The sequence below is a fragment of the Cimex lectularius genome, unplaced genomic scaffold (assembly GCF_000648675.2).
Source record: "Cimex lectularius strain Harlan isolate CLEC.00 unplaced genomic scaffold, Clec_2.1 scaffold252, whole genome shotgun sequence".
Taxonomy (NCBI): domain Eukaryota; kingdom Metazoa; phylum Arthropoda; class Insecta; order Hemiptera; family Cimicidae; genus Cimex; species Cimex lectularius.
Genome location: NW_019392777.1, coordinates 71,149 through 80,990, shown reverse-complemented (window position 1 = coordinate 80,990; position 9,842 = coordinate 71,149). Strand labels below are relative to the sequence as shown.

General features: G+C 41.0%; 2 protein-coding genes across 2 annotated transcripts; both read right to left on the bottom strand.

Moving 5' to 3' along the window:
- Nucleotides 1-2,370: 2,370 nt before the first annotated feature.
- On the bottom strand, nt 2,371-4,363 carry LOC106670761 (para-nitrobenzyl esterase-like). The gene is made up of 8 exons (XM_014401344.1): nt 4,256-4,363; nt 4,087-4,190; nt 3,903-4,034; nt 3,702-3,846; nt 3,289-3,650; nt 3,080-3,233; nt 2,615-3,020; nt 2,371-2,561 (listed from the first exon to the last, which is right to left on the bottom strand). Exons 1-8 carry the CDS (start codon nt 4,314-4,316, stop codon nt 2,405-2,407), a joined length of 1,521 nt encoding a protein of 506 aa, XP_014256830.1. The 5' UTR covers nt 4,317-4,363; the 3' UTR covers nt 2,371-2,404.
- Nucleotides 4,364-5,901: 1,538 nt separating this feature from the next.
- LOC106670763 (venom carboxylesterase-6-like) lies at nt 5,902-9,205 on the bottom strand. The gene is made up of 8 exons (XM_014401348.2): nt 8,903-9,205; nt 8,735-8,838; nt 8,551-8,682; nt 8,350-8,494; nt 6,787-7,148; nt 6,578-6,731; nt 6,123-6,525; nt 5,902-6,069 (listed from the first exon to the last, which is right to left on the bottom strand). Exons 1-8 carry the CDS (start codon nt 8,961-8,963, stop codon nt 5,919-5,921), a joined length of 1,512 nt encoding a protein of 503 aa, XP_014256834.1. The 5' UTR covers nt 8,964-9,205; the 3' UTR covers nt 5,902-5,918.
- Nucleotides 9,206-9,842: the final 637 nt, after the last annotated feature.

Below are 9,842 nucleotides of genomic sequence, written 5' to 3'. Positions count from 1 at the left end.
TCCAACTCGTAACATCATTTGCTGCAGGACGATAACCTCAACTTTCCGTAATTGTAAAAAAATGAGATATTATGGAAAATTCATATCGTCGAAATGGCGTTTATCGTCCTTCAAATTTTGCACATGGGTCATATTGTAAAGTTCGCCGTCATGGTCCGGCCTTGGAACGCCTGGGGGCTGTTAAAAAATGATCAAATGTATGTATACATTTTGTGTCGGTTTTGGCACCACTCACCCGTTTTTTATTTTAAAGAATTTAGCGATGAGATCGACCCTCTTGTCACCGACCCGGTCATACCCGGGGGTCATTGTCGCAGCCGTCTGTCACGATGAACGGCAGCTCGTCCACATCATTTAGGTTCTCATATTCCTTGAGTGCAAGGTGCTAGTTAGTTTTGGAATATGGCGAAATGGTCTTCTGTCAAAGCTGTAAAGAACATAAGGAGTAGAAATCGTAGGAGCTTCCGACTTTTGAGATTATACGAAACGATCTCAGGTTACTGGGCTATCGATAGGAAGAGGATAAAATCAAAAAGTTTTGGAATTACACGAAATATCCTCCTGTTACCTATCGGGATAAGGATAAGGTAAGCTCCTGATGACATCCTGTACGAGTTTACCAAAATGCTGAAGGTGGTGCAGGATGTCCACGACCCCCAGCCATGTTCACCAAGTGATCCTCCATGCCTCCCCTACGATCCTAGGAGTAGTACCTATCCTCTCGTGAACCCATATGATTGGTGGTGGAATAGTTGCCCAGAATATCTGGCGCTTCTTTACTGGCTAACCTGGAATCGGTGTAGGTTAAAACCAGGTGGGTTTTGTGATTTTAGAAAAGGTACAGAGCGACCCTCCTTTCCGACGACTTCGCCGTTCAAGTTGAGGTGGTTACAATCGACCCTTCGCCGTTCGTTAGCGTGAAGGACGATTTTATCGAGGCAGAGTGGGTTCTTAAAAATAAATAAACATTAAACAACACGTTTTTAAAATTTTAACCTCACGAGCTTACTTTGAACCTGAAATCTCCGATTGGCGGCTTAGCGTATGTGATGCCCCCGAAGGAGGCGTACAAGCTGTTATCTAACCAACATCTCCGAGGTGCTCTTTTGGCCTCGACCTCCAATTCGGACGGCATCGGGTCTGACAAAAAGAAAAACAAGGAGAGAAACGAATATTTCCATATGATTTCAACACCGATCCGAAATTTTTCGTCTTGAGACCAGCCATAACGAAGACCATCATCTGTAGTAGTCCCGTGCTGTTGCGGATCATCACTTCATTTAACCTGATGATTCTTAACACACCATACAACATAAAATGTAATATGATACCAAAACCGGAACAGCTAATAACTATCTGATGACACAGTTTGACAGGGTAATTAATCTATTAGACAAGGTAGATCATACTTGTTTTTTAATAATCTTGTCCCAACTGCGCCTTCTCAAATTGAATATTTTTCCGACTATTTAAAAAAACTATCATGCCACAGGTCATAAAGCAACAAGATTTTTCAAAATCAGATTACAGAAAAACCTCTCAATCCTAACACCACAAGTAAGGAAGTTGCAGGAGCTCAACTTTCTTATTGCTATAAATGCTTGTTATAAAAGCTTACCTTTATATATACTTTATAAAAGTCCCAATCCTGATGTTTCAACACAAGAGAGAATAGTAGCTCACATGACTTACATGTTCCGATACTTTCCATTTTGGCTACAGGAGGTCGTTAAAAAAATATGGATAACGATGCAACAGTTCATAAAGTAACAGGGGTTCAAATAGCTTACATGACTTATCCAGATATTTAACCTACCTCCCTGATATTTTCATCGCGACAGGAGATCAAATTTCCAAAAGATAATCCTAATAAGATAATAACGATAAAGATGATAATAAAGATAATCCTAATCCCACGAGTAACAAAGTAACAGGATGCGACTTTTTTGTACTTTCTTTACTCGAAATCGCCAAAGGAACTCAACTTTCTACAACAACAAACTAGCCACCACATTAGGTTCATTTCCTAAAAAATATTATCCTGATACAACACGAACATAACAGAAGCTTTTGATAAAACAGACATCATGATAATTGCTTAGCAGAGTTCTATTTTATCCAAATCAGCTGCAAGGTAGTGGAAAGCTTGCACTTGACTTTTGAAAGGAGCTCAGTATGCCAATCTACTGCTATCCATTAATCCTGATAAAGCAAGACTCTCAACCCACTTTGACAGGAGCTCGTGCTAATCCCAATAGTCTTGATGTTTGGTCGACACAGGAGGTCGATGCCCATGTTTCCTGATACCATCGATAAAACAATTGTAATCATTCTAGAATGTAATAAGAATTCATAGAGGAAATAATAGCATGAAGTGTCATTACGGTTTATTTCAGTATGACAACTATGACAAATACTTGAAATAATATTTCGTCCAAGCATCCATTCTCACGGCCAAATCCGGACTTATGAAGTAGTGGGAGTAAGAGACTGGGTTAATCAGAGGGTCCGTGATGTTGAAAAAGTCGTTGTCTTCGATGAAATGCTTCATTGTGAGATTCCTGGAAAATATTCTTTTAAGTATTAGCACTTTAGGAAAGGGACTACTTCTGACCTTCCGTGTACGAAATCTGCGATGACGTTCCTGAACTGGCTAGCTACCGGTTCGTATTCTTCGCGGTATGGAGGGCATCCGTCTTCGATCTTCATGAACGGCACCTTGCACTGCAGTGTGCAGTTCGGAGTCGCCCCGCACATCCTGGATTCATACATGAACCCTTCCAAGTTTCCGGGGTGTAAAGAGGCTTCAACGCTGGCCGGGAAAACGACCCAGCCGTCTCCGACAGCCTTTTTGATACCTGTTTCCAAGTCATCATCCGGATGGTAAAGGGATGATATGGACTCGGTAAACGGGTAGCGGCAGTATCGCCTCGGCTTCATTCCATACAATGACGTATCATAAGAGTACGTACAGTAATAACGCCCGAGCTCTACCGCAGATGTGTTATACATAGCTGAAACTACAAGGAAGTTGTCAATTAGAAGGATTAGATAATTGGCCTGAACGTTTGACGATTACATTCGTCTATGATGTCCCCTTCGTGTCTCTTCAGGCCGATGAGCAGAGAATGGTTACCCTTTTCCTTCGCTTTAAACCATGGCTCGGCCTCAAATGCTTTGAAGCAAACACCAGGCCGGAACGCGTCGAATATATTCCGCCAAAGCCAACGGTTCTGCGGTGAAATTCAACTGTCATCCTATTCACACGTCTTATCAGGAGTGAGGTACCTTTTTGTTATGCTCGTAGGCAATGTCGACGATATTCACGGCGCTTTGTTCCCTCATGCATTCTACATTATCGCATTTGAGCGAGTGGAAAAGCTCCTGGGTTTGGCTCTTGGTCCAGCGCTGAAGGGTCATGGCCCACTGGGAGTACCTGAACCCGCTTAGGGCGATCGCCTTTCGCACCTTCCCCTTGAAGTAGCCGTTGACATGGTGAAGGGCGTACACTGCGCCACCGCTCTCCCCGGCCAGAGTTATCCTCTCCGGGTCACCGCCGAACATGTCGATATTCTTCAAGACCCATTTTATAGCCATCTGCTGGTCTTTGACCCCAAGATCCAACAGTGGTTCTCTCCAGTGGTTGACACCTGCGGAGTTGTTAAAAAAAAATCATGGAATAAAAAATAAAAAACACGTACCAAGTGGACCCAGCCGGTATGACAACGTCACAACTATCATGTCATGATCCATGAGCGGCTCCGGGTTGTATATAGACACTTTGTTGCTCCTCAGAGGGAAAGCCCTTCCGTGGATCCATATCATGACCGGCATCGACTTATTAGCCTTCAAACAACCAAAAGCATTAAAAAATTAAAACAACACTTCACACAATAACGTACGTTTCTTAGAGGAACGAAGACATTGAGGAAGAGGCAGTCTTCTTCTCCGATCACTTCACCGTCGACCGGGTTCACCTCTAAACAATCTACCTTCCCCATTATGTTCTCGTTTATAGTGACTGGATACGGTTCCTTTAAATCAACACCATGAAAAAAACGAAAAGAACTAGTGATAAATATTCACCATGAAACGCGACTCTGAGTACGTCATCGGGGCGTAGCGTATACCCTCGAATTTCATGTAACGGGTCCCATTCGTCGTGTAGCCCTCATAACCCGTCAATTTGCCTGTTTGAAAAATTTTAAAACAGATCGAATATAAAAAATTAAAATTTAAAGTTCTGTAAAGTCACCGATGTATGCTATGGAACCACACGCAAACAAGAACTTAGTCATGTACACGCATTCGTCCATTCTTTTGCGCTAATTAATGCAACTCGTCCCGACTGATTTTCTGACTTCTGAAAAGTTGAGTTTAAATAGAAAAGTTAAAAACCTTTCACGGTTTAATTGCGGAAAATTATCCGTGTAAATGTAAATTTTGAAACAAATATGATCGCAAATTAAACGATTATTTTTTCAAAAGAATTGGTCATATAAATAATATAAATCAATAAACGTTTATTTCATTTATGTAAAATTCAAAATTGTGGCACTGTTGGAGAGAGGAACGGGAGCACGGCTCATGATTAACCTAAATGCTGGTACTTTTCCTTACCTGTCAGATGTACGAGTTCGTGTTGGAAGGAGGTTGTATGGAGGACTTGGAGAGAACAGAAGCTCGTTCCCCCTCAGCTTTTCCTACTGCCACAGGAGCTCATTTTTGTAATTCTTCCGCAATCGGACACTATAGGAAAGAGGAACGGAAGTTTGTTGGGATCATGGACGGGAGCACGACTCATGATTGTAGTCGCTTCCAGGTCATAAATTCTTATCTATCCTAACAGATAAAGGAGCTAATTTTCCTAAAGTTCCACAGTTTGATACTGTAAGATTTTGACTGTAGCAACAGTTCATTTTTTTAAACGTTCCGATTCTAATACGTTTTCCACACTAGGAAAGATAAACAGGAACTTAACTCCTGATAGAAAGAGGAGCTTATATAACTTAAATTAAGGGTAACAGGGGGAAATTCATTTTACTTATATCTTAATCATTATCCTTTACAAAAAATATGTTTACACCAATCTATCTTATGTACCACACAATAGAAGGTACGAACAGGAGCGTAGCCTATCGTGGAGGCAGAGGAGGTCACGTTATCCGGCGGAAAGAGGAACTATTTTCGCCCATTCCCGACTCCTCAAAATTTCCTGGCAGTAACATGAGCTCTTTTATAATTTTTTCATATCCTGATCGTTCTTTTTTTTCATTCAATAACAGCTTCCTATCAATTAGTAGTTAACGTTGGCTTCTTCCATGTTTCCTTCTCAGATAACAGCATGCGCTTGGGGCGTCGGTGGCCGCAAGGTTTAGTCTTTGACACGGCGCTCATCACTGTAATGTGAAGGTCCCGGGTTCGAATCCAGCGGCCTTGCATTCGAGCCCGACATACTAACAAATGGGCTTTTTTTCAAAAAAACACCGGCACCCTGAGGGTTTATATGACCTCTGCTGTTGCGAACCCTAACCATCCCTAAACAGCATGCGCGCTCAATTTCTAGCATTGCGGGCATTCTTTAATGTACAATTTTACGATTGTTGAACGTGTTTTCTAATAAATAAATAAAACGGCATTCAAAATTAATACACGCACTTTTCAAATCGGGTTTTCTTAAGTGGCCATTAAATCTTCAACGGTTCTTCATAAAAACACGATTTGAAAGTCGACAATACCATCCTACCGGAAGACAGGAGCTCACAGGTGGGTTTTACTTCAAATATTTCTATTCTACCTTTCTCAACAAAAAATAATAATAATTTGCCTACCAATTCTGTATTCTTGATAATGCAAAATTCAAACCATCCACTTTAATGGTGCAAAGAAGAAATAATATGATTAAATTTCATTAAAGTTTATTTCTGTCTAAAGTATCTCTTCCAACTTTTCATTCTCCAGGCCAAATCCTCACTGATGAAGTAGTGGGAGTAAGAGACTGGGTTAATCAGAGGGTCCGTGATGTTGAAAAAGTAGTTGTCGACGATGAAGTGCTTAACTTGGAGATCCCTGGAAAATATTCTTTTAAGTATTAGCACTTTGAGAAAGGGACTACTTCTGACCTTCCGTGTACGAAATCGGCGATGACGTTCTTGAACTGGCTAGCTACAGGTTCATATTCTTTGCGGTATGGAGGGCATCCGTCATTGATCTTCATGAACGGCACCTTGCACTGTAGCGTGCAGTTCGGAGTCGCTCCGCACATCCTGAATTCATACATGAACCCTTCGAAGTCTCCTAGATGATACCTCGCCTCCAATGAGCTCGGGAAAAGGGCCCAGCCGTCTTCGACAAAGTTCTTGATGCTACTTGCCAAATCGTCGTCCGGATATAGAGATGATATCATCTGGTCAAAGAAGTAGTCGCAGTGCCGGGTAACCTTCTTTTCAAACATTTTCGTGTAGTATGAATACTGACAGTAATATCGTCCGAGCTCTTCTTCAGACTTTTTATACTTAGCTGAAACTTCGGGGAGATTGTAAATTAGAAGACTTTTACACTTGACCTGAACGTTTACATTCATCAATGATGTCCCCTTCGTGTAACCTGAGGCCGATGAGCAGGGAATGGTTACCCCTTTGCTTCTCTTTAACCCAAGGCTCGTCCATTAATGTCCTGTAGTCAATCGGAGGACGAAATTCGTTGAATATATTCCACCAAAGCCAACGGTTCTGCGGTGAAATTCAACTGTCATCCTATTCACACGTCTTATAAGTTATGAGGTACCTTTGTGTTATACACGTAGGAACTGTTGACGATCTCCACCGAGGTTTTTTCTCTCATGCAGTCTAAATTATCGCATTTGAGCGAGTGGAAAAGGTCCTGGGTTTGGCTCTTGGTCCAGCGCTGAAGGGTCATGGCCCATTGGGAGTACCTGAACCCGCTTAGGGCGATCGCCTTTCGCACCTCCCCCTTGAAGTAGCCGTTGACATGGTGAAGGGCGTACACCGCGCCCGCGCTCTCCCCGGCCAGAGTTATCCTCTCCGGGTCACCTCCGAACATGTGGATATTCCTCAAGACCCATTTTATAGCCAACTTCTGGTCTCTGACACCAAGATCCAACAACGGTTCCCTCCAGTGGTCGAAACCTGCCAGATTGTAAAAATTTCACGGAATCAAAAACTGGACATCAATGTGACGACCATCACCATACCCCTCCTGGTTTCCACAAGAGCTTCATTTCACGCAAGCTCGAATGGTTACAATAGCTAATATGCAATACATCTGGTCTTGGTATTTCTCCTCTCCCAGTCGACCAAAGTTCAACCATTTATTAACATACCAATTTAGAAATTAACAGGAGCTCAACTTACTCTAAAATCCAATTCGAGAAGTAACACAGCTCGTGGGGCTTTCAAGATAATCCTGATATTTTCTCTACTTTACTCGCCACAAAAAATAAACCATACAAACTATATTCGCCACAGGGACTCAATTTTACTTGAATACTTCCATTATCCTGATTCATTCGTAGTCCTCACAGGAGGTTTAACATTCTGTTTAAAAAAAGTAACAGAGGTTGGTTTCGAGCAAATACTAATCCTGTTATTTATCAGCCAGCTACAAGAGATCATGTTAGCAGGAAGGAGCAGGAATTCAACCTTTCAGTGAATAACGGGAGGTTAAACTATCTGCGGCCACTTTCTTTAAAAAAAAACAGGAGCCCTTTAAAATTACATGTCAGGATAAGTAACAGGAGGTCATTAGGCGTACACCTCTCAATGTTGTCACCAGGTACGAGAAGGTACTGAATCCTTATTTTTTCAAATCCTGATCATCAAAGGAGCTTAACTTTGCAGGAAATAACAGAAACACATTAAAATTACATGTCAGGATAAGTAACAGGAGGTCATTAGGCGTACACCTGTCACCATGTTGTCACCAGGTACGAGAAGGTCGATTTGTACTGAATCCTTATTTTTTCAAATCCTAATCATCAAAGGAGCTTAACTTTGCAGGAAATAACAGAAACACATTAAAATTACATGTCAAGATAAGTAACAGGAGATCATTAGGCGGACACCTCTCACCCTGATAAGTCACCAAGTACCAGAAGGTCGATTTGTATTGAATCCATATTTTTCCTGATCATCAAAGGAGCTTAATTCTGTTTAAAATCAGGCAAAATGCAACAGGAGACCACTTTGCCGCTGGATCCTTGTGGCTACACGAGGTCAACATTGGAGAAAATCCTTTTGACCTCCAGATCGAACAACCCATATCAATACAATGTTCGAAACTTGCCAGTTTGTTAAAGGATCATAAAGTAAAAAAAAGGAGTTCACGTACCAAGTGGACCTAGCCGGTATGCCAACGTCACAACGATCATCTCATGATCCATGAGCGGCTCCGGGTTGTATATAGACACTCTGTTGCTCCTCAGAGGGAAAGCCCTTCCGTGGATCCATATCATGACCGGCATCGACTTTTTTTCCTTCAAACGACCGAAATCGTTAACAAATTAAAATAACCCTTCACACAATAACGTACGTCTAGTAGAGGAACGAAGACATTAAGGAAGAGGCAGTCTTCTTCACCAATCAGTAAACCGTCTTCCGGGTTTATCTCCATACAATCCACCCTCCGCCCTATGTTCTCGTTTTTAGTGACTGGATACGGTTCCTTTAAAGCATCAACATGAAAAAACGAAAAAGAACCAATGACATATATTCACCATGAAACGCGTCTCTGGGAACGACTTCTGGGCGTAGCGTATACCCTCGAATTTTATGTAACGAGTCCCATTCGTCGTGGTTTCCTGATAACCAGCCATATTGCCTGTTTGAAACATTGAAAAACAGATCGAATATAAAAATAAAAATTAAAAGTTACGTAAAGTCACCGATGTATGCCATGTAACGACACATCAACATGAACGCAGTCACCGGCACGCATTCCACCATTCTTTTGCGCTAATCAATTCACTCGTCCCGACCGATTTTCTGACAGTAGATAAAAATGAATTTAAATAGAAAAGTTAAAAAAAAAACCTTTCACGGTCTGATTGCGGAAAATTATCCGTGTAAATCTAAAAATCAAAACACGAAACAAACGATTATCTATTGAAAGAGAATTATTAACAGAAATAATGTAGATAAATCTTTGATGGAAAATGTCAAAGATTATAGTTTTTTGGGTTCGAATTCGAAAGATTAAAAACTTTTAACCCAAAATTATAAAAATAATATGATATTTTACCATTACAGCCTGGCTTTCCATATGTAATGTATGGTTGCTAAATCTATCAGGAGCTATTCAGCTGGATTCCACCGAAATCCTTATTTCTACGGATGATTGATCTTAACGTCATTCATCATGTTAGGCTTAGTGGTTAGCACTCGTTGCATAAAATCCTAATGCTCTAGTATTGACAAAGCCATTTCATAAAGGCCGCCAAAGCGACATAAACAATCAATAAGGCAGTGTTACAACGATTGAGGAGGCAGACGAAAGGACGGCGGCAGGCTAAGAGAGAGCCACGCTGGATTTGGAGTTACTCGGTCGCTTGCAACTTTAGAAAGAAGATAAAGTAACAATAAAAGTGTGTGACGTTATCAAGACAAAAAAACTGCTAGTGAAAAATTCTTGTGGAGTGGTGTTCGTTCATAAAGGTTTGTTACACTATACTGTACAACTTGAAACGAAAAGAAAAGAAAAGGAAACCAAACAATAACTTTACACTTAATTACATTCTATCATAAGAAATTATTCCCTTTTCCTTACTTAATTAGTTTAACCATATATAAGATATATTCGATTCATTAATTTGTTATAAATATAAG

Coding starts and splice junctions, on each gene's coding strand:
- LOC106670761 (XM_014401344.1), bottom strand. CDS start 4,316: ATGGACGAATGCGTGTACATGACTAAGTTCTTGTTTGCGTGTGGTTCC. Junction 3,847..3,902: donor TCTTCGTTCCTCTAAGAAAC/GTACGTTATTGT, acceptor GGTTGTTTGAAG/GCTAATAAGTCGATGCCGGT. Junction 3,651..3,701: donor ATACCGGCTGGGTCCACTTG/GTACGTGTTTTT, acceptor ACAACTCCGCAG/GTGTCAACCACTGGAGAGAA.
- LOC106670763 (XM_014401348.2), bottom strand. CDS start 8,963: ATGGTGGAATGCGTGCCGGTGACTGCGTTCATGTTGATGTGTCGTTAC. Junction 8,839..8,902: donor TCGTTACATGGCATACATCG/GTGACTTTACGT, acceptor TGTTTCAAACAG/GCAATATGGCTGGTTATCAG. Junction 6,070..6,122: donor GCCGATTTCGTACACGGAAG/GTCAGAAGTAGT, acceptor AATATTTTCCAG/GGATCTCCAAGTTAAGCACT.